At 38.2% G+C, this 27,209-nt stretch overlaps 3 protein-coding genes across 11 annotated transcripts in view; 2 read left to right on the top strand and 1 right to left on the bottom strand.

Annotated features, from left to right (window-relative positions):
- Nucleotides 1-4,121, top strand: part of CEBPZOS (CEBPZ opposite strand) — a 29,148-nt gene extending 25,027 nt beyond the window's left edge. For 6 of the 8 annotated variants that reach the window (XM_014448139.2, XM_023747760.1, XM_023747759.1 and 3 more), the window contains 3 exons: nt 1,500-1,544; nt 2,839-2,923; nt 3,062-4,121. In XM_014448139.2, coding sequence (XP_014303625.1) covers nt 1,500-1,544; nt 2,839-2,921 — 128 coding nt within the window. In that variant the 3' untranslated portion in view covers nt 2,922-2,923; nt 3,062-4,121. The remainder of the gene's footprint in view (nt 1-1,499; nt 1,545-2,838; nt 2,924-3,061) is intronic. The other 2 variants (XR_002827235.1, XM_023747757.1) reach the window with 2 other exon arrangements.
- Nucleotides 2,831-24,130, bottom strand: CEBPZ (CCAAT/enhancer binding protein zeta). Of its 2 annotated transcripts, XM_006083451.3 has the most exons (16): nt 23,890-24,123; nt 20,371-21,869; nt 16,075-16,306; nt 15,314-15,497; nt 13,828-13,916; nt 12,355-12,408; nt 11,529-11,631; nt 11,352-11,420; nt 9,870-9,936; nt 8,749-8,849; nt 8,007-8,064; nt 7,542-7,735; nt 7,163-7,252; nt 3,631-3,692; nt 3,455-3,536; nt 2,831-3,102 (listed from the first exon to the last, which is right to left on the bottom strand). In XM_006083451.3, the coding sequence occupies exons 1-16, from the start codon at nt 24,040-24,042 to the stop codon at nt 2,963-2,965; spliced, it is 3,177 nt and encodes a 1,058-aa protein (XP_006083513.1). In that variant the 5' UTR covers nt 24,043-24,123; the 3' UTR covers nt 2,831-2,962. The 2 variants fall into 2 exon arrangements, with proteins under 2 accessions (XP_006083513.1, XP_023603477.1); XM_023747709.1 differs by lacking the exon at nt 7,163-7,252 and having other exon boundaries at nt 2,832-3,102; nt 23,890-24,130.
- The window catches only part of NDUFAF7 (NADH:ubiquinone oxidoreductase complex assembly factor 7), a 15,213-nt gene continuing 12,107 nt past the window's right edge, over nt 24,104-27,209 (top strand). The window contains exons 1-3 of the mRNA XM_023746213.1: nt 24,104-24,233; nt 24,574-24,741; nt 26,400-26,480. Coding sequence (XP_023601981.1) covers nt 24,183-24,233; nt 24,574-24,741; nt 26,400-26,480 — 300 coding nt within the window. The 5' untranslated portion in view covers nt 24,104-24,182. The remainder of the gene's footprint in view (nt 24,234-24,573; nt 24,742-26,399; nt 26,481-27,209) is intronic.

Here is a 27,209-nt window from a genome sequence, read left to right as displayed (position 1 = left end):
TTTATATATTTAAATGCCATTTAACAAAGAAAAATCAACCAAAAAAATGAGTTCGCGTGTCACCTCTGACATGCGTGTCATAGGTTCGCCATCACTGGTCTATGGACTGAAGGGTCCCAGGTTCGATACTGGGTTGCCGGCTCAATCCCCAGTAGGGGGTGTGTAGGAGGCAGCCGATCAATTATTCTCTCCCATCATTGATGTTTCTCTCTCTCTCCCTCCTTCTCTAAAATCAATAAAAATATATTTAAAAAATTGTTTGCAGACTAGGGGATATGTTTCACACTTCCCTGGGTTTTCCTAGTGCAGGGGTGGGTAATAGAGCTAGTGTCCTTAGTCTGGCTTAGTTTGGGAGCACAGATGTAGCAAATGCACCTCACTATTTGGTAGACTGAGAGTAGCATAGCCAAATTGTCAAAGTAACCAGTTTCTTAGGCTTGCAGAGTTCTGCATCCATACTAGGCACTGAAACCCTTTCCCATGCCCTGGCTATTACTGAAAGTGCTTTGACCTATTGTGAGGTGAAATTTTATCTGAGAGCTAACAAACTTTTTTTCCCCCCAAGTATGTTTTTATTTTTTCAAACCGTGACCTCCTGGTTCATGGGTTGACACTCAACCACTGAGCCACATCGGCCGGGCTCACAAACTTTCAAAGTAGGAAGTGCTGCTTTCTCTTTTACTAAAGCAGGGAATAGCAATCCCCAGTGGTGGCCATCTTTGAAACCTGTCATTTGTTTTCTTAAAAAGTACTTCACCGGAACAGTTCCACGATGCTACTGGATATTCAGTCTCTATGCTTTTGTTGTTGTTAATCCTCACTCGATATTTTTTCCATTAATTTTTAGAGAGTGGAAGGGAGAGGGAGGGGCAGAGAGAGAAACATCGATGTGAGAGAGACACATTGATTGGTTGCCTTCCACACTGGCCCCCATTGGGGCCCAGGGATTGAGCCTACAGCCAAGTTACATGCCCTTGACCAGAATCAAACCCAAGACTCTGCAGTCTCTGGGCTGATGCCCAAACCTGAGCAAAACTGGCTAGGGCAGTCTCTATGCTTTTAAACTATAAGTAAGGGTATATAAAAAAACATCCAAATAGTATTTAAAAGCAAATTAAAGTTTAAGATCAACTTAAAAAACTGGGTATTGTAGTCTTATTTCTAATTCCAAAACAAGGTAAAATTGCATCCATAAAAATAATAGTTACATAAGAGAATTACACATTAACATTGAAAATTTGCTTTTAAATACCACTTCTAAGTAAATTACATCATATATATAGGTCAAAAATGTTAAAACTCTGAAATAACTATGGAAGGCTATATGCAAGTGCAGTTTAGACCCAAAAGGATATAGTTTCTGGATTACCAGGACCTTAACAAAAATTTCTAATCTGTGGTATCCCTACTTTATACGCCCTAAGGTTAAAATATGGCTGCATATTTTAATATAATGAATCTCTAATCATGTCTAATTTTAAGATTTTTTTTCCCATCAGATTTTAGGCAAACAATGAGCAAGAAATTTCCCTTCATCTTGGAAGGTATGTTTCAGGTATCCTGTTCATCTTATAGGTATTTATCTATAACTTTTGTCTTAATTAAAAATAAAACTACAAAAAGATGTTTTCAGGTAACCTATATAAACTAAATAGTAATTTCTTTATGACCAATTAAGGGCAAAATAACTATTTTGTGACGTTAATTAAAAAAAAATATTATTCATCCCTATTTTGGCTCCTTCTGAGAATAGAGAAAATTCTCACCTAGAGTTATCTAGATGAGAGCAGTTAGTTCATGGGCTGGATTCTTAATTCTTCCAGTAGTTAAGAATGTAGACTATGGAATGAGACATACCCGAGGTGGTGGTGGAATCAAACCCAGCTTACAATTTAAAACCAATTTCAGGTTTGTTAACATCTTGGAGCTATTTCTTTCTCTGTCAAGTAGAGATGATCATACCACTTAACAAATTGTTATAAGGATCAAATGAGGTAACATTATGTAATTAGCATAGTATTTGCCTAATAGTGCTCATTACAATTATTAGTACAGGTATTAGAGCTTCTACATGAAATACTAGCAAGAAGGGAAAGTTTATTTCTCAACTAGTAGCCCTGTGCACGAATCCATGTGCCACTAGGTCGCTGCTGCCCTCCTGTAGCTCCCCCCACCCCTCTTCCCCCTATAGCTTGCTGCCCTGCCCCCGCCTGTAGCTCTCCACAGTCTGCTTGTACCTCACTGGCCCACCCTCCTGCTGATCCGTGATGGGGTCTTGATGCACTTGGTTGTTACGCCTTAGGGCGTAATGGCTAATTAGCATGTTCCTCTTATTATATAGAACTAGAGGCTCAGTACATGAAATTCGTGCGCGGGGGGGCGTCCCCTCAGCCCAGCCTGCACCCTCTCCAATCCGGGACAACTCGGGGGATGTCCAACTGCCGGTTTAGGCCTGATCCTGAGGACATCCCTCAGGATTGGGACATCCCTCTCACAATCCAGGACCGCTGGCTCCTAGCTGCTCACCTGCCTGCCTGCTTGATCGCCCTTAGTGGCCCCACTGCCAGCCTGATCACCCCTAACCACCTCTGCCTGCCGGCTTGGTCACCCCCAACTGACCCCCATGCTGGCCTGGTCGCCCCACACAGCTTGCTGTTCGATCATTTGGTCGTCCCTCACTAACCCCCTGCCGTCCTGGTCGACCCACTCAGCCTATTTGGTCATCCATTCGGTTGCAATGACCCCTGGCTCTTTATATATACAGATATATATATATAAAGATGTAATTTTAACATTTTTACATGATTTTATAAATGACAACTATTTTTTAATTTACAGTTTATTACAAATCCATTGAATGTTCTGGAATGTATGGAGTGAGACAGCAAGATCAAGAAAAATGGTTGAACAACAAAAGTTAGGAGTAAGTACAATCTGAATTTATAATTTATTTAGAAAACACTCATTTTCTTTGCTTTTTAATTTTCTGAGGTGTTTTTGGCCTCTTCTTTTTGAAATTTTTCTTTTTCCTGATGATACTTTTCACGTCTCTGTTGTGTAGCCAGTCATCACGTTCCGCCTCCCACCTAAGCTGTTTGAGACCTTTGGGGGAGAATAAAGATGAGCACACCCCACTGTAGACTTTTGGAGGCCCCACAGAACATCCTACTGAGTAACAGGAGCTTCTGGTCTGCCAGCGTCTACAGTTGTCTCCCAACCACAATGTAAATCCCCTGCTTATTTGTTACTTCCCTTCTATATTTAATGTCAAAGATTACCATTTTATTTATAAAAGACCAGGTCAGGGAAGGAATAAATGCTCTCAAGAGTTTATTTCCCCTGAACCCCTTTTACTGGCAAAAAACAGAAGCCAGTAACTATGAATATCAGAAAAAATTAAAATGTCTAAAAACCATTTATAAAGTCACTTAGCAGAAAAATTCAAGTTACTTACTTGCATTATCTTTGTTAGCCATGGCATTCATGCCAATGTTGTCAAACTTGGATCCCATATTTTCATCCAATAGGTGGCCAAACTTAAAAAAAAGAAAGGGTGGGGGAATACATTTATCAGAAAACTTAAAACAATGTTGAATAGCTAACTTCTCAAAGTAGTACATTACCCTTTACCTCTTCAGCAGATACAAATAGGTTGGAGTCACTGAGAGTTCTTTTCTTTTTTTTCCTGGGTCCTAAAAGAAGTATAAACCTAGATTATTAAATTGTAAATTCCAATGATTTTGGAAAAATAGAAATCTTTCAACACGACTTTGTTAAAAAAAATTTATATTGGGGATAAAGTACAAAATTTGCAATTATTTTCTAACACCATTAGGTAGCTGGTACTTAGAAATGTATTTAAGAAAAAGTATCCTAATAGAATTGTTCAGATGATTTTATGTTTTCTTGCCTTTCAGATTTGGCCACTGATCACAGTTTATCCTATTTCATTGTATCAGGCACGATTAAATTTCCAAAGTTGACATGGATAGATTTTGGAATACTTAAGGCAAAATGTAAATTCTAATTAAGCCAGAGGTTTTATTCTTTGGACTGTGAAGAAATTTATGGAAGGTATGTTTATTATGTTATAAATAAAGTTTTATTTACACCACTCAAAATAAAGTGGTTCTCCTTTAAAAAAAAACAAACCTATAATTCTGGATATGTAAACTTTTCAAAATAGATAAAAAAGTAAAACAAAAGATCCCTAGTGTCCATTTGTAGTAACATGATCCCTCCCATGAAGGCTTTGCTTTTTCTGGATCGATCGATCTATCTATCTATCTATCTATCTATCTATCTATCTATCTATCTATCTATCATCTATCTATCTAACCCTAATATGCAAATAGACTGAACGGTGGAACAACCAATTGCTATGACGTGTGCTGACCACCAGAGGGTGCATGTGGAACATGGCAGGCGTCCGCAGCAGGTGGGATGGTGGAGCAGATGAGTGGGAGTGCCAGATCAAGGTGGGGTGCTGGTTGCTGTCATCAGGGCAAGCCTCTGGTGGTTACTGAAAATTCTTTGCTCCCGTGCACTGCGGTCCTGCCAGGCACTCGCACCCACTGCCAGTGCCGGAGCCATTGCTCACATCCACTGCTAGTACCAACTCTGCTCTTACCTGCTGCTGGCCCTGATCATGCCTGAGGGCTTCTCCACTGTGCCTTGCTCCTGAGGGGTGATTGGGGCAGTAGCCGCCGCTCGTACCTGCTGCTGGCACCGGCCCCAATCGCTCTGTGCTGTCAGCGGGTGTGAGTGCGGCGGGCACTGTCAGCACGTGGGAGTGGCAGGAATGGGGCTGCCGGCAGAAGGGCCGGGGGCTGAGGCGGGAGAGGCCGGGCGGGGGCATGGAGGATGGGCAGAGAACCAGCCCTGTGCCCACCACAGCCTCGTGGCCCACAACTGTGGCGCTTGAGTTCATACATTGGGCCCCTAGTTTTATGTAAGTGGTTTTCTGTATCTGGCTTCTTCCTTTTATCATAACAATTTTGAAGCTCATCCATATTACAGCATGTACCACCACTCCATTCCATTTTACTGCTGAATAATATTCCATTACGTGGCTATACCATATTTTACTATCTAATCATTAGTCAATAGACATTGGGCTGTTTCCACTTTTTGGCTATTATGAATAATGCCACTATGAACAATTGTGTACAAGTCTTTATGTGAATATACCAGAGCCACTTTTGATAAAATAGTTTCTAGAGCATTTCATCTTAATTTTTATCAAAGTGAAATGTATGTTATATTATTTAAGAATTGTTCACAATACTATTATTGAATATTTTATCTTAGGCTAAAATGCTCATTAGCATAGGATTAGGAAAGTTTTGTTTTTCATTCATCTTATAGGTACAGAGCTATAACTTCAATTAGTAAACACTTCTGCTACAAGGTTTGATTATCCTTAAGAATATCCAACATTTGTAAATTAAGGTAGAGCCCTCAGGATCAATTAATAAGTCTGAAATTCCTTTGCTTCTTGTTTTGTTTTAATCAATTCTACTAGGTACACTTTAATCGGCATCCAAAACCATTAAGATTTTAGATTGTCTCAGACTATTGTCTTCTGAAAACAGTACTGATCATTAAAAAAATAAGGTTAATGAGCCCTGACCAGTTTGGCTCAGTGGATAGAGCGTTGGCTTGCAGACTGAAGGGCCCCAGGTTCGATTCTGGTCAAGGGCATGTACCTTGGTTGCGGGCACATCCCCAGTAGAGGGTGTGCAGTAGGCAGCTGATCATGTACCTTGGTTTCGGGCACATCCCCAGTAGGGGTTGTGCAGGAGGCAACTGATCGATGTTTCTCTCTCATCGATGTTTCTAACTCTATCCCTCTCCCTTCCTCTCTGTAAAAAATCAATAAAATATATTTTAAAAATATAAATAAGGTTACTGAGAGAGTATTTTTTTAATGACAGGCTCAGTAGGACTTGTTTTAAAGCAACATTTATTTCCTGTGAGATGATTTTGAGGAAAACTTTGCCTTATATTTGAGCATTTGCTACTATTAACATGTGACCTTACAGCACTCAGATGAAAACAAAGTGTGGAAGATATTAAAATTTAAATATGTACCAGGTAAATCAAGCTAATTAACAGGACTGATTGTTAGCGGTATTTGAAAGAGCTGATAGAAATTTTGTAGGCATAAAAAATCTGAGACTACTACCAAGATATAGTTTTTACTACTTTTTGTATTTATTGTCAAAATATTTAATGTCAAAGTTTTAAGTATTTAATTTTAATAAAATATTGTCAAGTGTTTTTAACTTTGCAAATCTATTTTTAAACATCAGTACTAGTAAGCAGAAGGTAGAGAGTCAAAGCATGAAAAAAAGCACAAGTCTGTGTTTTCTTTTTTAAGATTTTTAGTTGACTTTTAGAGTGAGAGGAAGTGAAAGGGAGAGAAATATGGATGTGAGAGTAAAACATCAATCAGCTGCCTCCTGCATGCCTCCTACCAGGCATCGAGCCGGCCCTGACCAGAAATCAAAATGGCAACCTTTTGGTGCAACCAACTGAGCCACACCAGCCAGGGCACTTATGTACTTATCCACAGAATTATGGGATAAAATATTTATTGTATGATTGCTGTCTATATTTTTATCAAAAACTTAAGGCTGTCACTGGATAATAGTACTTTTTTCTTTTATTAGTACCTTACAAGTGCTACTTTAAAATAACGTTATGATATACTTGAAAGAATTCCTCTGTTTTATATAAGATATTTGTGAGGTTAGAATTATTTTGACATGGCAGCAAGATGGCAGATCTCAAAAAAGGAAAATAAAATTAATAAAGAGCATGGATTTTCAGAAGGGTCAAATGGCAAAGAATAAGATTTAGTTGAGAAAAAGCAAAAGGTATCTATGGAAAACCAGGGCTTACATATAATTGAATGCTTTAAACAGAAATGATCTAGAGATATTTAGATGTAAGAGGAAAGAATTCAGGAAGAAAAAAATACTTAAAGCTGTATGTGGGAAATAACAATTTTCACATAAAACTGTTATTATCCATTATAAAAACAAACTAATTGTACTAACCAGCAATTTAGAAAAGTTAATTTCCCAAAAGAATAATGAATAATAACTTTCATTTGCATACTGCTTAGGTTTCAAAGGGACTAAATGCATTTTCTTACCTTGAAATGATTCAGCAAAGTCAAAATCATTTGCACTTTTCCTCTTGCTTTTATTAGAATTGACTTTGGAGCTGACTTCATCATTAAGGTCTGTTACCAAAAAAGGTGCCATTAAGTAATTTAAAAGCAATAAGACTGCTATAGGGTTATGCTAAATGATAAATATTTATTAACTTTTAGAAAACACTAATTACTAGGTATTTTAACATTAAAAAGAGCAACTGGTGATTGGGGGGGAGTGGAAGAGGGATAAATGGTGTTGGAAAAAATAAAATTTTAAAAAGGAAGCAACACAACAGCTCAACAGGTATATCACAGATATGCTGAGGAAGAAAGGAAGATCTAGTTTGTTTCTGTCTTTAATTTTTAAAATGCTTACCTTCAATGCCCTCACTCTCATCATCCAACACATCCATGAATGTTCCTCCATCTTCATCAATTTCAGTAAATTCTTCATTCATACTTCCTAAAGAAACTTCATCATCATCTAAGTTATCAAAGTCATCATCACTATCTTCTGAATCTTCATCTTCTGGCTCACCCTTCGCTCCTTTTGTTTTCTTTTTCATGTTGCTGAAGAAAAACAACAACTTGTAATGTAAAAGAGGACGGTTTTCTAAAACATGGCTTGGTGCCTACCAGAGGTATTAGGCTATTAACAGGCTTAAAGGAGAATTACAGAAGGCTCGGAGCCTTTATTTAATATATTAATATGCATTATAAAAGGTCCAGAATGAAAGCACTGGATCCATTTCCCAAGTTTATTAATACCTCTACTGTTCTGAGGGACCATTGGGAAATGCTGAGAAAACAGTTAAAAAAATATTGAAGAAATGTATTTTACCCAGCAAAATCAAGATCATCCTTTCCAGAGGTGAAACAGTTATCATCTTCAAATGTATCTGCCAGATAACAACATATAAAGTGTGAGATATAACAAAGAACAACAAAGTTGACATGTCTTATTTCTGAATCAATTAACAGTCATGATTTTTCTGTTTATGACAAAAAACAAAATAAACCTGTGAATATTCTGGCCTTACTTAAATTCCTCAACTAAAATGGGTTCCAGTTAATTTCAGCTTCTTTCTACAGTTTTATAAGAAGGTAAATATCAAATAAATATTTAGTTACTGTCCTTTTTACTCTATTAGAACTATTTAAGTGAACTCAATGTAAGCCCTTCTAATTTCCCATGTTTCCTGTTTCAGTCTAAATTTTAATTAAAATTTTCTAGCTTTCTGGAGTATAAAGATAAAATAGATTAAGTAGCAGACTGTTGCTACCAATAATGCAAGGAGGTTAACAACAGTAAAAATGGTTTCTCTTCTATAGATTTGGCCTTAAGAATGAATATGCTCAGGTAAATATAATTTTTTTCCTCCACAAATTGTCAAAGAACAATCACATATTTTTCTGGAGCAAAGGTGGGTAAATTACCATATCTCCCCAAAATATGTTTTAATCCTCCATTGTGATTTGCATGGTATTCTTAGTTAAATAAATTTTTTAAACTAAGGTCACTTCTACAACTAAATACTCTATGGTAATATAAGTAAATAGTAATAAATTATTTTACAAATTACCAATCATCTTTTCAAATTCCTCATCATCCACATCTTCTATACTTTCTTCATCTGCATCCCGTTTTTGTTTCTCTTTAACAACAGCAACTTTTTTATAATACCTAAAATAAAATTAATGTTACATCTTTAATAATTTTACTAAAGGGCCCACTTTATTATAATCAAAGCACCTATTGGCCAGTCACCAAAACAAGTGTAAAGGCTGTTAACTCAGTTGGATATAAATGACTAAAATTTGTATTTATTGTAGAAGTTTTGAATTTTACAAAAACAATTGGAAATCTCTAAAATGTGAAGTATAAATTACAAATATTTAGATTAAGTTCTTCATAGAAACACCTCAACTCATCTTAATTGAATGGCATATGTAAAAAGTTGTTTCAGGGTCAACCCTAATGATAAAAGTATTAGAATATTATAATAAATGTGGCTGACCTCTATTCACAATATTTTATCAGTTAGACCTATTGTCATCATGAAGTGCAGCAAAACTTAGCATTTTGCAGATGGGGTCATATGCTCAAAATTCTTTACATAAAATGTTTTTAAAAAGCAAATCAAATCAAGCTGAATTAACCAACCAGATAATAGTTCCTTTACTACTGCAAGGCGCGCGCGCGTGTATGTAAAAGCCTAAGCAACTGTTAGGACCGGTTGCTATGATGCGAACTGACCACCAGGGGGCAGACACTCAACACAGGAGCTGCCCCTGGTGGTCAGTGTGCTCCCACAGTACTGCTCAGCCAGAAGCCGGGCTCAGGGCTGGCCAACACAGCTGCAGCAGTGGAAACCTCTCCAGCCTCTGCAGCAGTGCTACTGAGCAGTGGCAGTGGCAGGTGCAGTGGGGCCAGGATGAACAGCAGTGGTGCAGCACCCAGCCCTGGCTTGGGCTCCTCCTTGACCGCCTGCTTCTTCGAGCACTGCTACATCCCCCAAGGAGTCCCTGATTGCGAGAGGGCCCATGCCAGGCTGAGGGACCCCACAAATCCATGCACCGGGCCTCTAGTATGCATATAATGACCTTCGATATTTCCAAGGTTGGCCTATGTTAACAAAGCATTTTACGAAATCTGAACATTTAAATTTAAGTTCCCCAAATGAAACTATATTAAGTATATTACCTATAAAAAAACACTTCATCCACTGGTATTTGGCTTTCTTCTTTTGCAAGGAACTCCTTACTGTTCACTAGAAAAATTCAGTTAAATTTTTAATTTATTAAAGTAATCCTTTTTATGTTATTTAAGCTCTTAAGACTAAATACAGCAGATGCACAATCATAATGTCTCAAAATGTTAAGGAAGGTGGGCAAAAGGGATCCTAGAGTGCAAAAAACAATCTCTGGAAAAGTCTGTGTGGAGGAGACCCAACATTTGAAACTGATGACCAGCTAGAATGAAAAGTTGGCAGTACTTAGCCCATAGTACATCACAGTGAAAGGACAGGGTCTCTCATTGTCCTCTAATTGCATCCCAGGTCTGAATTTCAAGAGACATAAAAACTCAGAGTTCTTTTAATAATCTCTTTAAACTTGCCATTTTCATCTCAGAAAAATGACAATGCCTGCCATTCCGGGAATAGGAAGCAAAGACAAACATAGAATTCTCCATGATTTTACTTAACACTGAGGAAAACTGAAAAACAAGATTAAGGAACTGCAAGGATGTTAGTTTTCTCTCTTCAGAATAAAAATTTATGACTCCTCTTGAATTAGAGGAAATTAGGCTTCTAATTCTAATCCTATTAAGTTTGGGCAAGTCTTTTCATACCTCTGGACCTCTGAGATAAGTCAGTTGGAAATGATTTATTACAGAGGTCCTCAAACTATTTAAACAGGCGGCCAGTTCACTGTTCCTCAGACATTCCACACATGCGCACTGCGGGCCCGGGACGAGTTGGCTGCTAAGCAGGACAGGCAGCGGCGGCAAAAACACCCGGCGGGCCGGATGAATGTTTTCGGTGGGCCGCATCTGGCTCGCGGGCCGCAGTTTGAGGACCCCTGATTTATTAGGTGTATTTTCACCTTAGCCTTTGGACAAAAAGGAGTTGGGATCTGGTATGCAAACAAATGACAACTCTGAATAGAAAAACAAAGAATCAGACCCTAAGATGGATCCACTAAGTTAACATTATGCTCTATGACAGAACTCTGTGTGGGGTTTTCTGCTAGCCCATATTAGAGACTTAAGGTGATCTGAACTATAAAAGATAATAATTACATTATATATATATATATATATATATATATATATATATATATATATATATATATATATATATCACTGATAAAGCTACAATTGTTAAAGGTGGATGATGGTCTTTGGGGGCTGGGGAGTTGATCATATTATTTATTTATTTACTTTGGATCATATTATTTATTTACTTTGGATATGTTTGAAATTTTGTGTAATAAAGTTAAAAAATAAAAGGCCAAGACACAGTAGACTTACAAAAGATGGATAATGTCTCTGGTGCTTAGGTTTTATTCTGATAAAGTGGAGCAAAGAATAACACAATTTATTCGTTATTGACTTGTACTATCATACAAGTTTCAACTGTTCAGGCTTTTATAAATTATTAAAAAGTATTTTATAAATACTTACCAGCAAGACTACGAATATCCTTTATAAAATGTTTTCTTCTTGGTTGCATCACAACACTATCTGTGTTGTCTGAAATGTAAAATCAAGATGGTATAACGTAAAACCTAGGTAGTTATGTGCTCATATTTATTAAATATCAAAAGTAAAAACTGAATAATTCATCAAATAGAAGCATACCTTTGCCTTTATGTGGCTTTGGATTTCGGTATACAAATCGATCCAAGAATCTCATTAGTGTGAAATCCTGCAGTGGGTCCCCTGAATACTGAATATAATTTCCCTGAAAGGTGGGGGGAATTTCAGAACTTAATTTACATTTTATATTTATATATATATACATATATACCCAGATAACAAAAAAGAGGAAGATATAAGCATCTATTACAATATGTAGAAGGCACAAATCTGCAATATATGATTTCAAATGTTTCTCTCATGCACATTTTTTTTGTTTTCTTAATCCTCACCTGAGGATGTTTTCACTGATTTTGAGAGACGGAGAAACATCAATATGAGAAACATTTATCAGTTGCCTCCTGTACTTGCCCTGACTGGAATCGAACCCACAACCTTTCAGTGTATGAGACAATGTTCCAACCAACTGAACCACCTGGCCAGGGAACATGCAAATTAAACACAGACTCATACAATTTCTATGATGCATTGCTGATTATATGAATAGGTAAGTCATATTAATACTGCAGGTCATCTAACCATTAACCAGAAACCTAACCCTTAAGTGACAAGTAGGAAAGGAGAGGGCATTCTTTCTCGTCTAGAATGTAATAAATGACTGTGGTTTTCCAAAATCCTGTATTTCCATTCATCTCAGAGTAGGAAGACTTAACTACTGTTCTGTATTAAGTCATTGCTCCTTTACAACAGCAGACAAATGTGTTTGAATTTATCTGGTGGAGAAAATATTGCATGGCCAACTTATTATCTAAAACTAGATTACTTATTTTTTTCCTTATATCATGTCTTTTGAATATTTTAGACTTACCTGAAGGATAGTTTTTGCAAATAGAGCCACAGAGGGATGAAAATGTTCAGATAACTAAAAAGAAAAATGTGAATGAGGTCAACTCTTACTACAATTATAAATTATTTAAGAAAACCCAAAGAAGTAAAAAAGGTAATACATTAGAAGAGTGGTTCTCAAAATTTTGGTCTCAGGGCTGCTTAATATACTTAAAAATCAAATACCTCAAGAGCTTCCTTAATGTAAGTGGGATATACCTATTGTTATTTACCTTACTAGAAATTACAACAGAAACATTTTAAACATTTATTTATAGTTTAAAGTAAAAATAAACCTATTACATAATAATGTATCTTATGAAAATTATTTTTAAGAATAAATATTAGTGAGAAGGGTAGCATTATTTTACAGTTTTGCAAACTAGCTAATACAATGGATTCTCACATCTACTTCGATATTTCATGTTACTGTAGTTGAGGTATATGAAGAAAATCTCACCTCAGACAGATATATAGTTGGGAAAAGGAGGATTTATTAATAGGCTTTTACATAATTGTGGATTTTCTTCATGCTTAAGACAAAGTCTCCCAAATACCCAGACTCTTGTCCTTGGGAGATGAGACAAGTTTCATACTTAGGTATGAACACAGAACATTAAAAACAAATGGACTGTAGGGTCAAGATAATAAAATCAACATTTTTTCTTGCTTTGTCATTCTTACATGATACTGGCTTTTTAAAAACGTGCAGGTATGTGGCAGTAAAGAATATAATAGATGTGAGTGTAGCTTCATGCTACTGTCTTTATGGTGTTAAGTAACCAACAGTTTTAGCCATCATTTCTTTTACACCATCAGTGCCACTGTCAACATAGTGACAAAGGTAAAAATGTCCTGGTATCAGTATGAAAATAGTTGTGACCTTGCAGACTTGCCTGAAAAGGGATTAGGGACCCACAGGAGTCTGTGCCCACATTTTCAGAATCACTATACAGGAAGACACTTATTTGCTTTACACAAGAAATCACAGATTATTAAAAATATGAGGTACTCTTACACATTTAAAAAGTAACTTTATTTGCAAAAAGTACTTTCATCACAAAACTTTTCAGGGGTATCTAATGCAAAAAGCAAAATTTAACTATTTACAGAGCTGTTACATGCAATAATCTACTTACAAAAAAGCAAAACTTATTTATAGCTAGGTACCACATCCTTATTTTGCATGCACATTATTTAAGATTTTCTATATGTGAATGCAGAGGGTGTAAATATGGAAAATTAATGTTTATCAGAGACAAAAGAACTATGTATTAAAAAGCATTACAGCTGTGTGACATACTTTAGATTGCTTCCTTATGACAATTAACTCATGTCTAAATAACAACTCCTATATTTATTATTTGCAAGAAAAATGGAAACTTCCAAGGTGTTAAATCCATGAGAACAAATATATAGCACAAGTGACTTGAAAGACAAATTGAAATTATTTTACCTTTTTGAGTTCCCAAAAACTTGTATTTTCAGCTCCACAGAACAAAGGGTTTCTACTGAATGGATCATATGTGTTTACTTGTTTGCCACCTGAGAACAAAAAAAGAGTATTTCTCAAATGCTTTATTCCTAGCCTAAGATATCACTAAAGCCACCATCATTAATGTTGTTACCAACAGATATAATTTCCAACATTCTTAATTAGCCAGGCATCCTACTTATATTAAAAACTCAAAGACCCTTCAAGAATCGATCTTGGTACTCAAGCTAGCATTTGCTATTGCATAAATCAGGCAGCATGTTTATCCCAACTACTAAAAGGTGCCCTCCAAAAGTTCTCCCTTTTTCAAATAAAAACAAAAGGTGCCTATTCTGGGTCAACTAGGTCATAAGTGTCAAGATGGCAAGTACCTGAAGATGAAATAAGGTTAAAGTCTTTTTGAACTTTAGAGTGCTCTAAATATTTGTAAAATTTAATTATGCCCAGAAATAATTCTTACTTGGAACAGGTTTTACATTTTCTTCACGTTTTCAGAAACTCAGGATTAAACAATTTAAAAAAGGATTTTCAGAACACACTATGAACTAACTGCCTACTTCACAATGTACATGCTCATCATCCTTCTAAAGAGTTATTCTCAGTTTAGCCCTAAAGAAAACTGATGGATTTCTTTTAAAAACTTTCCTGATGGCTACCAAACTTTTTATACTTCACAGGCAAACTGAAATTTGGAGAGAAAATAATTTGACAAGTTCCACAACAAGTTTGAAGAAATAGGTCTGGCACATTTCTTGATCCTCAAGGCTAGAATTCACAGCCTCAAATGAAGAGACTACATTTCTAAGATTTCTTTTGGCCCTAGTATTCTATTAATACACTTACTTTAGCTTGTGTATGTATATGGAAAACCTAAGTTTCTGTCTCACAGTTTTTATTCCTAAAAGATTACTTTAAGAAACTGTAGAGGGTGAATATGATGCTCAAACAAAAGAACCAAAACTGTCACATAATTCACAATATCTAACCAAACACTTGTTTATAAATCAAACTTTCATATACACATATTTGATATCTTCATAAATGTTCTATGTTTAAGGCTAAAAAACTTTACATATACAGATAAAGATTAAGAAACTAAAACTGGTTCAAAGGTATAAACTCTGACATTAACAGCTAAAGAAAATGAGATATACTGTGCACCTAACATGTCCACTAAATCTTCATAGCTCCAAAAGGTACTTGCTTTAATTTCTACGATTTCAATTACTTTAAAATGTGTATGTACTATCTGTAGTATTATTAATAAATTATCCACTATATTAAAAATGTACTTCTAAGGTCTTATAAGGTTATAAGAGTTCCCATTTTTAAGAAAGCAATACTGAGGACTTCTAAAATTGTATATTAATTTCTAGTAAGATCAAAGGGGAAACCAATTTCCTCATTTAAAAATTCAAGGGAATAATTTAATATTTAAAAAACTCACCTTTCAAATTATCAAAGTGTACCCAAGATGCAGAATCTGATTTTTTGGTTTCCATATGATTTTTAGACACAGTTTCTTCTGTCTCAGCTTTTTTCACTGTACCTGTTTCTTTATCTGCATCAGTGAATGTTTCTATGTCTTCATCATCTTTTATGTCAATAAAATTTTCTTCATCATCAGATTCCTGAAAAAGTGGTTTAGTGAATCTGAGTCAATCAACTGGAAGTCTGTATTCAATTTTTTTGGTGCGATAGTTTTGAAGAAGAGTTGCTTATTGCAATTCTGGTGAAACATTAATGTTCCATCAGTGAAATTTAGATGCGGGGAGAACCTATCCTTATTTATTAATTTAACAGACTTAAGTTTTGAGCCAACAATCCCTGAGACTCTGGGACTTTATTACATAAAAACATTTGAGCCTTCAAACAAATTTCTGACATCTTTTAAATAACCCTATCAGGTATATGTTATGTTCATTTCACAACAGAGGAAACAGGTTAAAGAGATCTGCTAGCTCTATAACCATCTATAATTATATCCTATTAATGCAGTTTAGTGTGGTTTATTAGGAGTAAAGGAGTCAAGCGATATGCCCACTTAATAAACTGTATACTTGAACTTGAGTTCAGGTCTGTCCCAACTGCTGCTCACACTCTGATATGCTCCAGACAACTAAGAAAGTTACTGTCATTGAAGCAAAGAAGAAAAACACCAATCTATCTCAGAACCCACTCAATTTAAAAAGCAGTTGTAAAATATACCAGATGATCAGTTAGTTGACTCCTTAAACCTGGTTTTGCTTTAAGGATCTCAGACACAAGATACAAAGCTCCACATATGAATGGTGGCATCTGTTCACAAGTAACTTGAAGTAACCTCTTCACAAAAGCCTTCACCCTACGCAACACGATGTCAGCTTTCAGAGATTTGTAGACAAGGTTAAGAAACATGGCTTGCTTTGAACATGTGATTAACCCTGGATCCAACATCTTCCTGTAAAACAAAAACAAGATTAACTGTTTATTCATAAAACATTTCTATAACCAGCAGCAACATATTAGAGGAAACTACTAACCTCATCATAGTTAGGGATAACTTTCCTACTTATTTTAGAACAAGAGATCACTTCTGCCAAGAGGTAAAATGTAAGTCAATGACCAGGACAGAAAGAACCAGGATGGTAGGGGTGAGAGGGATCCCAGGACAAGAGAGACATTTTTTTTCTCCTTTTCCAAGTGGTTCTCCATACTCTAGACTTAACAGTATAATTTTCCATAGATACAGAACCATCCATGAAAAGCCAATCCAAGACCAAACAATGAAAACTGACCTATGAAAGCAGTGGACTAAATCTGGGTTCTTATCCTTGTATCTATTAGCTGGGTGACCAAAAGCAGCCTCCTCCACATGGTTCTAGTGAAGACCATTACATGTATAGAAAATTAAATTGTGAGGACTTCAGAGAATCTTTCGTCCAATATACTAATTGTGTAACATCCTCCCATACATGCTATTCTCTTTGCCCAGAATGTTCTTCCCCAACTGTCTGCATGTCCATAATATCGAAATCAGGTTCCTCTATTATTTTCTTTATTGGTCCCATGTTTATCTTCTTCATAGCTTAACACAGTTACAATTTTCTCCTTTTCCCTCCAAAGTCCAATGGAACAGGGAGTGGGCCTTGTTATTCATTGTTGTAACCTCAGTGCCTGGCACTTATAATAAGTGCTTGATATTTATTGAATGAATAAATGGTTCATTCCATAGCAAATGGCTATGAAATATATCTAGTAATTGTGGATTATTTACTTTCTCACTAGGAACCCAATCTAATTTTGGACAAAATTTTACCAGAAAAATCTCTTCTTTACCTATAGCTGAAATCCACTCCTGTATAATTTCCAACCATTATTTTACTATTGCCATCTGAAGTAACACATAATAATCTAACCACAAGCAACAAAAGCAAAGTAAGTGGAACTAAAGGAAACAATCAACAAAATAAAAAGGCAACCTATGGAATGGGATAAAATATTTGTAAACCATTAACCTAATAAAGGGTTAATATAAAAAATACATAAGGAGCCTCATAGAATTCAATAGCAAAAAAACCCCAAAAAACACAACCAAAAAACCCCCACAAAAAACTTGATAGTGGGCAAAGGACCTGAATAAGCATTTTTCCAAAGACAAATGGCCAACATATATGTGAAAAGTTGCTCAACATCACTAATCACTAGGGAAATACAAATCAAAACCACCTCACACCTGTTATGATGGCTATTATAAAAAAGAGAAGAGATAACACACCTTGGTGAGGACATGGAGAAAAGGGAACCTTCGTACACTGTTGGTAGGAATACAAATTGGGACAGTCATTATGGAAAGTCCTCAAAAAATTAAAAATAGAGCTACCACATGACCCAGCAACCCCATTTCTGGGTATATAGCCTAAGAAAATGAAATCAGTATCTTGAAGAGATATCTGCACTCCCATGTTCATGGCATTTTTCACAATAGCCAAAGTATGGAAGCAACCTAAGTGTCTGTCAACAGATGAATGGATAAAGATGTGATATTACAATGGAATATTATTCAGCCATGAGAAAAAAAGAAATCTTGCTATTTGCATCATGGGTGAACCTGGAGGATATTAAGCTAAGTGAAGAAAAACAGAGAAAAACAGCTACTGTAGACTTCACTTACATGTGAAACCTAAAAAAATTAAAAAAAAAAAAATCGAACTTAGAAGCAGAGAACACTGGTGGTTCCCAGGGACAGAGGATGGGTAGAAATGGAGGAATGGTTGTCAAAGGGCATAACGTTCAGTTATAAGTTCTGAAGATCTACTGTACAGCATGGTGACTATCTATAATAATAAAAGCATAATATGCTAATTAGATCGGATGTCCTTCCGGGGCTGCTGCTGTGAGGGCTAGAGTGGCGGCTGGGGCTGCCGCCTTGGCCCTCGAAGCCCCTTGCACGAATTTCGTGCATCAGGCCTCTAGTCTATATATATAAAAGCCAAAGTGACCAAATGATCAGTCACTATGATGTGCACTGACCACCAGGGGGCAGATGCTCACTGACCACAGCAGGAACTCTGCTCCATGAGCTTATCGAGCGGTGGTGGCAGGTGCAGTGGGGCCGGGATGAGTGGAGCGGCATGGGCTCCTCCCTGGCCATCTGCTGCTTTGTGCACTACATCTCTCCGGGGATGTCGGACTCCACAGAGATGGGGCCAAAACCAGCAGTCCGACATTCCCCCTAGGGGTCCCAGACTGTGAGAGGCACAGGCCAGCCTGAGAGACCCCACCAGTGCACAAATTCGTGCACCGAGCCTTTAGTAGATAATAATACTGTATTATACACTTGAAACTTGCTGAGAGTAGGTCTTAAGCATTCTCATCTACTCTCATCAAGTTTCTATGTGAGGTGATGGATGTGTTAACTTGATTAATCATTACAATGTATATGAAATTATCACATTTTACACTTTATACATATATGTACAATTCTATTTGTTAATCAAACCTCTATCAAGTAGGCAAAAAAACCCTCCACAACAAAATAATCTAATTATACTTCAAATGACAGCCTTTCAAATACTTGACTCTGTAAAGCTATTACATGTCTTCTCTCCCCAGTCTCTCTTCTATAGGATTCTCAACTATCATCTCATGAGTTTTAAATTCTCTCTTTATTCTAGTTGCTGAACCCTAGAGATGTTCCAACTGATCTAAACCTCCAGCCATAGGACCCAGAATTAACACAGTCCTCCAGATATGCTTGTGTGAAACCATTACTTCTTGTTCTAGTACTTCTGTTAACTTTCCCCCACTAGTAACAGAAATAAAAACTTACTAGATGTCTGGCTCTGTTAAGTGCTTAACATATACACATGAAGATTACATGGAATAACATACATTAACTCACTAATCTTACCAAACTCCCAGTTTTGTCATTTTCTAGCTGTGTAACCTTGGGAAAGGTTCATAATCTTCATAACAATGCTATGAGGTAGGTTTCTCGCAGCATTTTATAGACAAACTGTGGCACAGTAAAATGGGACCATTTCTACCGATCATGTTTATCAATAGGGTTATAATGAGGATAAAATAATCTGTCCAAAGCTATACAGCAAACTAATGACTGGAACTCAAATCCAGACAGTGTGGCTTATGTCCAAGAGTTAAACACTACATTTCATTTCTCACAAGACGTACGATTGTGAAATTATAAAAATGAATTAGAAGGAAATGCAAAACTTTTTGGTATACTCAAACAGTTGCAAAGTGTTTCCACACTGTTTAAAAGATCATCCCTTAATGGGTGCATTGCAGGTCAATTGCAAAGTCTGGTAAACAAAATCTTAATCCGACTATTAAAAAAAATTCCAAACTGTAACCACCAACCCTCCCCCTACTTAACAAATTTTCTTGTTTACCACCTGACTTCCCCAATATAAATGTAAGCATCTCTAGTGGTGGGAATTTTGTTCACTATGCTGTATCCTAAGCACCTGGAACAGTACCCAGCAAATAGTTGGCACTAAATTCTTGTTGAATGCTATATCCTAAGCACCTGGAACAGTACCCAGTAAATAGTTGGCACTAAATTCTTGTTGAATGAATTACTAAATGGCTGACAGATAAGGAAATACAGGACATAAGCCATACTGAAGGTCAGGTGGGGGACTCAGGGAGGGAAACTTGCATCTGTAGTTCTATCTCTTTAATATCCCAAAAGATTTAAAACAAATACAGCAAAATGTGAAATTTGAAATATTAGCTGGTATGTATTAGATGCTTTGTGTATTTTTCTGTATTTTAACAACTTTTCAAAATAAAAAATAATAAACAATGTTTTCAAGCATGTAACATAGTTGTCCAACAGGAAAACAAAGATGAACTTACTCCAAGTTAGTGAGTAGAGAGTTGCTGAGGGGGCCCTAAAATCCAGTTCTGTAAGTCTTTCTCTTGCCCCAAGAGGGGCACTTCGTGTACTGTGAGATTACCTATTCCTCACATTCATAGATTTGCAGGGTATGTACTTACCTGTATAATGCTGCATAATATCGATTCGATATTGTCTGCTGAGAATTCATTACTTGGAAAAGCAACATTAAAGCTTGCACACTGGTATTAAAATTCACAACGTGTAACACTTTAAACAGCGTATCAACCTGCTCCCTCACTTTGTCATCACCAGTTTGGGCGTAAGGGTAGGCCCTGTTCACTCCTGTTAAAAGGGCACTAAGCATTTTTGATTCAATATCTTTTTTCTTGATACAAGACCGAAAAAAACAAAAATAAAGAGTTATTAATTTGTTAGCCAGTTCACTTTCTTCATGGGAGAGGACCATTTGATTTAAAAAGCAAATTGCATAATATTGTGCTTTGGAGCTGATATTTGAGCGAAAGAGCAGCCTTTCAACTTCACCACACACAACGCCTTTCATATTGGGGTGTTTACCAAGCAATGTCTCTAACAGATGGGAGGCTTTTGTGGCTATTCTGTTCTGAGGATCTCCCAGTTTGTTTACCACTTGCACAAGAAGAGCTTTTTCTTCCTCAGGTTTGTTACAAAGAAGCTCATGAGCCACCGAAAGGGCTCGAGTTTTGGTGGCTACTAAGGAATCATGACTTAAAGTTTCTAAGACCTGCACAAATTCAGCCACTAAGTGTTTCAGCTGGTGTTCAAAATACCATAAGATCAGCCTTCGGTCTCTTGAGTCCCTATTGCCACTGGACAGCTGTTCCAGTTTGTTGAAAGGATGCTGGCTGAAAATCCGCAGTTTCCGACTGTCTGGCAAGAGGTCTGTAATGAGTAATTCTTTGAAAGTATCCAAAGCCATGAGGCACTGCTGTTTGCTGCCCTTCTTTTTCACAAGGTTTACCAGAGTTTCTACAAACTGGAGTGTGTGAACAGCATCATCCTGAATAAGAAGAATCATAGCTGCCATCCTGTCTCCTAGGGTCCCTGATGACACAATTGCCTTCATCCAGGTAGAAGAGGCGCCCTTTTGATTATTTGTCTTATTTTTGAATAAATTAATTTCATGCTCATACAACTTCTGAGCCAAAGTTTTGTACTTAGACACAACATCCCGAGGCTGGGGTTCCAAAGAATATTCATTGCTATACTCCAGATCATACCATTTGCCTCCAGGCTTCAGTAACAATGCCGGTCTCTCAACAAATTCAAAGATGTCCTGTTGTTTATCTTTCTTTATTTTTGGTACAGGACTATTGTTCTCATCGGAATGTTGTTCTGGTCTCTTCTTATTTTTCACCTTACTGACTGATGTCCTTTCATTTTCTGCTGCATTTTGCTTTTTATTATCTAATTTAGACACGCTTGCTTTTTTGTTGGCATCTTCTTTGTTGGGCGGTTCATCTTCCGCAATTATGAAAGATTTTGCATACTTGGCCAAGCTCAGATTTTGAATGAATGCTTCCAATTCACCTTGCTGAAGGTCATCAATTGCTCCTTTTTTGCCTCCATCCACAACTTCCTCATTCTCATCCAAAGCAGCCAGCATAAGGTAATCTTGCTGCATAAAAACATAAAGTTAAAAATAAATTATAAATCCAACAGTTTAGTTAAAACTTCAAAAGTTAATGTGAACCTGTGTCTTTGAAATCAAAGTGTCATGGTATTGCCTGGGCTCTCAACCTACACCAAAGTAAATACTTGACAGATCAAAGATTTAAATGTAAAAAATAGAAACAAAAAATAATAGGAAAAACACACAACATAATTTTAAAAAATTTCCAGAGTAGGGAAAACCTTTTCAAATTTGACATTAGGGCCCATAAAGAAATGAATGGGTAAATTTATCATTCTCTCATACACAAAAGACAAATAATAAACTGGATAAAACACTGGCAACTCGTATCACAGCAACTGGGCTTAATGATTAATATAAAAGTTGCTGCACATCAGTTATGGAAGTAACAAATAACCCAATAGAAATACGTGCAAAGGATATAAACAAACATTTCATGGGGGATGAGGAGAGTGGTTTTTTTAAAATGTAAAAAGATGCTCAACCTCACTAACATTTAGAGAAATTCAAAATTAAAACCACAATAATGCATCCATTTTTTAATCTGTCAGAGCAAAGATAAAATCATGACAGGTGTTGTTAGGGAAAGGGGGGAGGGGTCACTTTCCTACATGGCTGATGGGAGTGTAAACTGGCACAACCTCTAAGAAGGGCAATTTGCCACCTTCAATCAAAATACATAGAAGCACACATCCTTTGACCCAGCAGTTCTGTTTCCACAAATTTTGATTACACGTACACTTGCAAATATGGAAATAGGTATTCATGGTTACACACTGAAGCATTAAAATAGCAAAATGTTGACAATGTAAGTATCCACAAAAACTGACAGAAAATTAAAAGACACAATAATTTATGCAGGCATTAAAGCAATGACACAGAACTTTACATTCTGATATGGAAGGATCTCATAGGTAGTAAGAAAAAACGGATGCAAAATGTTACATATAGATATAATACAGTGCCTTTTATGTAAAAAATAATGTACATGCATATCTATTTCCTTGGAAGATACAAAAAAGAATTACAAAAATATTGCTTCCTGGAAGGTAAATTGCATGACTGGAGCTAGAAGTGGGAAAAAAGACTCCACCATGAATCCCTTCCTTAAAAAACAGAACTAACCCTTTTGTAGCACGTGCATCTATTACACACTTAAAAACCAAATACAACTCGAGCACAGAGCAAAGCACAGAGCAAACGGTGAATCTGCTCCTGTAAGGTGCCTTTCTCCTCCTCTATTCCACCCCTCACCCCAATTCTAGTCTCGAAACAACATTTAACAAAAAATGAGCCAAGCTGTCCAATGGTTTCGTCAAGCTCCGAGTAAAAGCCCACCCTCTTACCTCTCTGACCTCATTTCTTGCTCCTCTCCCCATTTCTTACTGCGCTCTGCCTCAGCCACACTGACATTTTCGTTATTCATGAAACGTGGCTCAGTCCTTTCTTCCTTTCAGGTTTTTTGCTCGTACATCGCAGTGATGGGTTGCCCGACGCCCTCTCTCACTGTGCATGTCCTCCTTCCCTGTCTTACTGTTCTCCGTAGCACTTTTCTCCATACTGAGTATTCAAAAGCTTGGGGACTGTCCCTTTCCCAGAGTCAGGATGTGAATTCCTAGAAGGCGCAGAGCTCCTGAGTGCGCAGTGAGCCTGTGCCCGGACTCGGTGAGGACCTGAAACTCCACCACCTCGGGAGCTCACAACACGGAGGCCGCGAGGTCAGGACCAGAAAGTCCGCCTCCCGACCCGATGGAGCGCCGTTATATTTCGTCAATAAAGTGAGAGGATCGCCTGCTAGTACATTCTGAGGCGACGGCATAAAAACGCTCAATTCGCGTTTATCTTGTAAAGAGCAGCGGAAAAGAAGTGGTGCCGGAAGCGCCCAGAGCACTTTCCGAAGCTGGGAACCGGGTCCAGGACGCCCTCCCGCCCCGCAGCTCCGGGGCCACGCGCGGGACCACTCCCCGCGCCCAGATCCCCTCCTCCGGGGGTTCCAGGCCATTACCTTGGTGCCTCCAAGCCGTAACACCTCCTCCATGGAGAACCCATTCTCGGCTTCATTATCCTCCTCGTCGTCCTCGTCCGAATCTTCTATCCTCCCGTCAGGAACCCAGGGCCGCTGGGCATGGAACTCCAAAGGTTTCTTGGCGGCCGCCATGGTGAGCAAAGCACGCGCGACCCGTGAGCAGGTTCCTTCCGGTTGGCCCGGTGACGCACTTCCGGCAGGGCCGCGTTCGCTCCCGGAAAGGACCGTGATCCCTACCCCGGGGCGGCTCGCGGCTGCTGGGCAGGTTCGGCATGATACTCCTCGCCAACGCCGGCGCCAGGCCGTTGCGCGCTGCGGCGCGAAGCGGGGTGAGTGTTCGCTCCGCGCGAGCCCCGGTTGCCTTGGGAACCGTGTGGGGTGTTCTGCTCAGTTGCGGACGCCGGGGGCGCTCCGGGCGGGACGGGAGTCCAGCCTCCGACCGGGGGTCGTGGGCTCAGTGTGTGCCTGCGCCTGGTGTGCGTGCAGCGGACAGGAGTCCTCTTTTCTCAGCTTCGGCCGAGGTTACGGGTTAACGAAGCCGCTTTGAAAGCGCTCAGGCTGCCGTGCACGTGTAAATACTAAGATTTTTAATGGGGCTCAGGGTGCTGTGTACGTGTAAATACTAAGATTTTTTAATGGGTCCCGCTTAATGATGTGTTTTTCGCAGTCGGTCCCTACCTTTGGGGAGGAAAATACTTCAGCTCCGGGAAAGAGCCGGTGGAAAACAGCCCGGCGACTCCGATGCTGCAGCATCTTGTGTACAAAATCAAGTCGACGGGCCCCATCACTGTGGCCGAGTACATGAAGGAGGTCTTGACCAACCCAGTGAAGGTATGCGGGTCGGGGAGCCCGAGGACCAGGCCCGCGCTGGCAGATATGCGAGGTGTGAGCCGGGAGGGGGGCGCGCAGACCGGAGCCCGAGCGTCTTCAGCCCCGACCGCCGGGGTCCCTTCCCGGGGAAGCGCCGCCCCACGGGACCCGAGGACCATCCAGGAATGCTAGTCGGTCAGGGCTGGATCGAGTCAGCGGCAGTGCCATTGCACAGGTGACAGACCCAGAGGTGCTCGGGAGACGGTGTAAGCGATTGGATGGATGAGATGAGGGATGGATGACTCCTCTGTCTGCGCTGATGGTAGATGGTGGAGTCATTTTTCTGGGGAAAGGGAATGTAGAAGGGGAGGGAAAGATAAGAGTTCACTCCGATGTGTGAAGTTTACAGGCGACTGGAAATAGAGCATATTCTGGATTTTTCTCTTTTTTATTAAATATATTTTATTGATTTTTTTTACGGAGAGGAAGGGAGAGCGAGAGGGATTGAGAGTTAGAAACATCGATGAGAGAGAAACCAAGGTACATGCCCTTGACCAGAATCGAACCTGGGACTCTTTAGTCCGCAGGCCGATGCTCTATCCACTGAGCCAAACCAGTTAAGGCTGGATTTTTTTCTTAAGAATGGAAGGTCTGGGGTTTACTGTTCTAGGATGAAACATTGTCACAGCTTTCTGGCCTATATATTTCCTTGTCTGCTCCGCAAAGCCAGTAGGTGAAAGCCAGTAGCCCTTTTAGAGTGTTCCACCTTCTGCTGAGTTGAAATATGAGATCTGTGGAATTCTGGGGTTGGTTTGGCCTGTTGTTGGATGTGGAGTGGCCCATTGTTCAGGGGTTTAGGCAAGGCAGTTATTTGAATTAACGTCGAACTGAAATTTAGCCTTTTCTAACTATGAGCATGGGCAACATCCAGTAGCATCAGTAATGCCTGTGACTTTAATTAGCATCAGTGCAAATTACTGATACTGTCACATCACAACAGAGTGATCTCAAAATATTTGCTCATCTGTGCTTCAGAACTTTACTTATTAGCCCTTTGGCTCGATATTGTTTTTTTAATACATTTATCAAGAAGCACATATATTACTGTATCACACATTTATTTTTAAATATGTGTTAAGTCTTTTTCATTTGCTTTCTTCGGTAACCCTATGTGTTTTATGTCCTGTGCATTAAAAAACATTCTCTGAAGGGGTCCACCAGCTTCATTATACTACCAAGGGGTTCATAACACACACAAAAATACACCTGCAGTGCTTACTTATGAAGGAAGGAATGATGAATGTTCCCAAAATGAACACTCCATGGAACCAGCACCCAGGTCAAGAAACACCATGGCCAACAGGCAGGGTTACTTTGAAGCAGAAAGTGTGAGAATTTGGGGGGCGGAGGGGAGGCTGGAGGGATAGGCAGGGTTTTAGGAGCAGGGAGAGAGAAGTAGGGTGGAGTGTCCTGCTTTTCTACCAGTTCTGCAAAATGACTGTCACTTTCTAAAATTTAGGTAAAGATACTGTGATTATCTTGACTACTTAGAAGAGAGAACTTTCTTACTATGTAATTGTTTATTTCATTGTATACATTATGTATGATTTTGGAGGGGTGTCTTAAAAATAGCCTTATTTGAAAATTAATTGTTTTTTCCATTTTCTCTTTTTATTTAGGGATATTATGTGCACCGTGACATGCTAGGAGAAAAAGGAGATTTCATTACTTCACCTGAAATAAGTCAGATCTTCGGAGAGGTAATATCAGTCTAAACTATAAAAGAAACTAATATCACAAACATTTGAAAGCAGATCAAGGTGCCTTATTTTATATAATAGTGTTTTACCGCTTTGTTTTTGTGATTCCTCAAAAGTTTTAGTTTTTTAGTAGTAAATATTGAGGGAATAGAAAGGTAACAGGAAAGGAAATGGTATAATGGGCAATAAAAAGTTTATACTTTACTATAGAAAAGGGAATGTAGAGATAAGGGGGACAAAAGTAAAGAGAAGGAAAAGAGATGGAAGTAAAGAAGTGAACCAGATGAAATATGAGAATGGGAGAAGGAAGAGAGACAAAAGCAAGGGTGAGGAAAGAGGTAGTCTGTACCCCAGAAAGAATTACTGGAATCAAAATGAGCTCTAAAGCCCCCAACTATAATTTAGCCATAGTTACAGTAGAAGTCTTCCTTTAAGAAACTTTGGATTCTTTTCAGGAACTCTATTTATTTCCATATAATAATCTTTCATCAATTTAGAACTAAGATATTGTACACAAGGGGGTGTAGAATTCAGGTACTAAAAAATATATTGCTTATGTGTAAGAGCCATGTAATTATTGAAATGATATGAAGAACTGGCATAGTTATATACATAATTATATTTCATATGTCTATTTGCTTTCAAATACTAGTACCGTTCTATGATATTCTTATCTGTGTCATGGGACTTTTTGTAGTGGAGGGTAACTTTTAACTATTTTCTGCAGTT

This window comes from Myotis lucifugus, unplaced genomic scaffold (genome assembly GCF_000147115.1).
Source record: "Myotis lucifugus unplaced genomic scaffold, Myoluc2.0 scaffold_6, whole genome shotgun sequence".
Taxonomy (NCBI): Eukaryota; Metazoa; Chordata; class Mammalia; order Chiroptera; family Vespertilionidae; genus Myotis; species Myotis lucifugus.
The sequence above is the reverse complement of the archived record's forward strand: the minus strand, read 5'-3'. Positions and strand labels throughout refer to the sequence as shown.

Bases quoted from the DNA above. Each gene is read 5' to 3' on its own strand.
- CEBPZ (XM_006083451.3), bottom strand. From the start codon at position 24,042: ATGGCGGCCGCCAAGAAACCTTTGGAGTTCCATGCCCAGCGGCCCTGG. The intron at 15,498-16,074 runs GTATATTTTACA...CCACTTTTTCAG, and splicing joins GTCAACTAACTGATCATCTG to GAATCTGATGATGAAGAAAA. The intron at 11,421-11,528 runs GTATGCTTCTAT...TTTACATTTCAG, and splicing joins AAAGCCACATAAAGGCAAAG to ACAACACAGATAGTGTTGTG.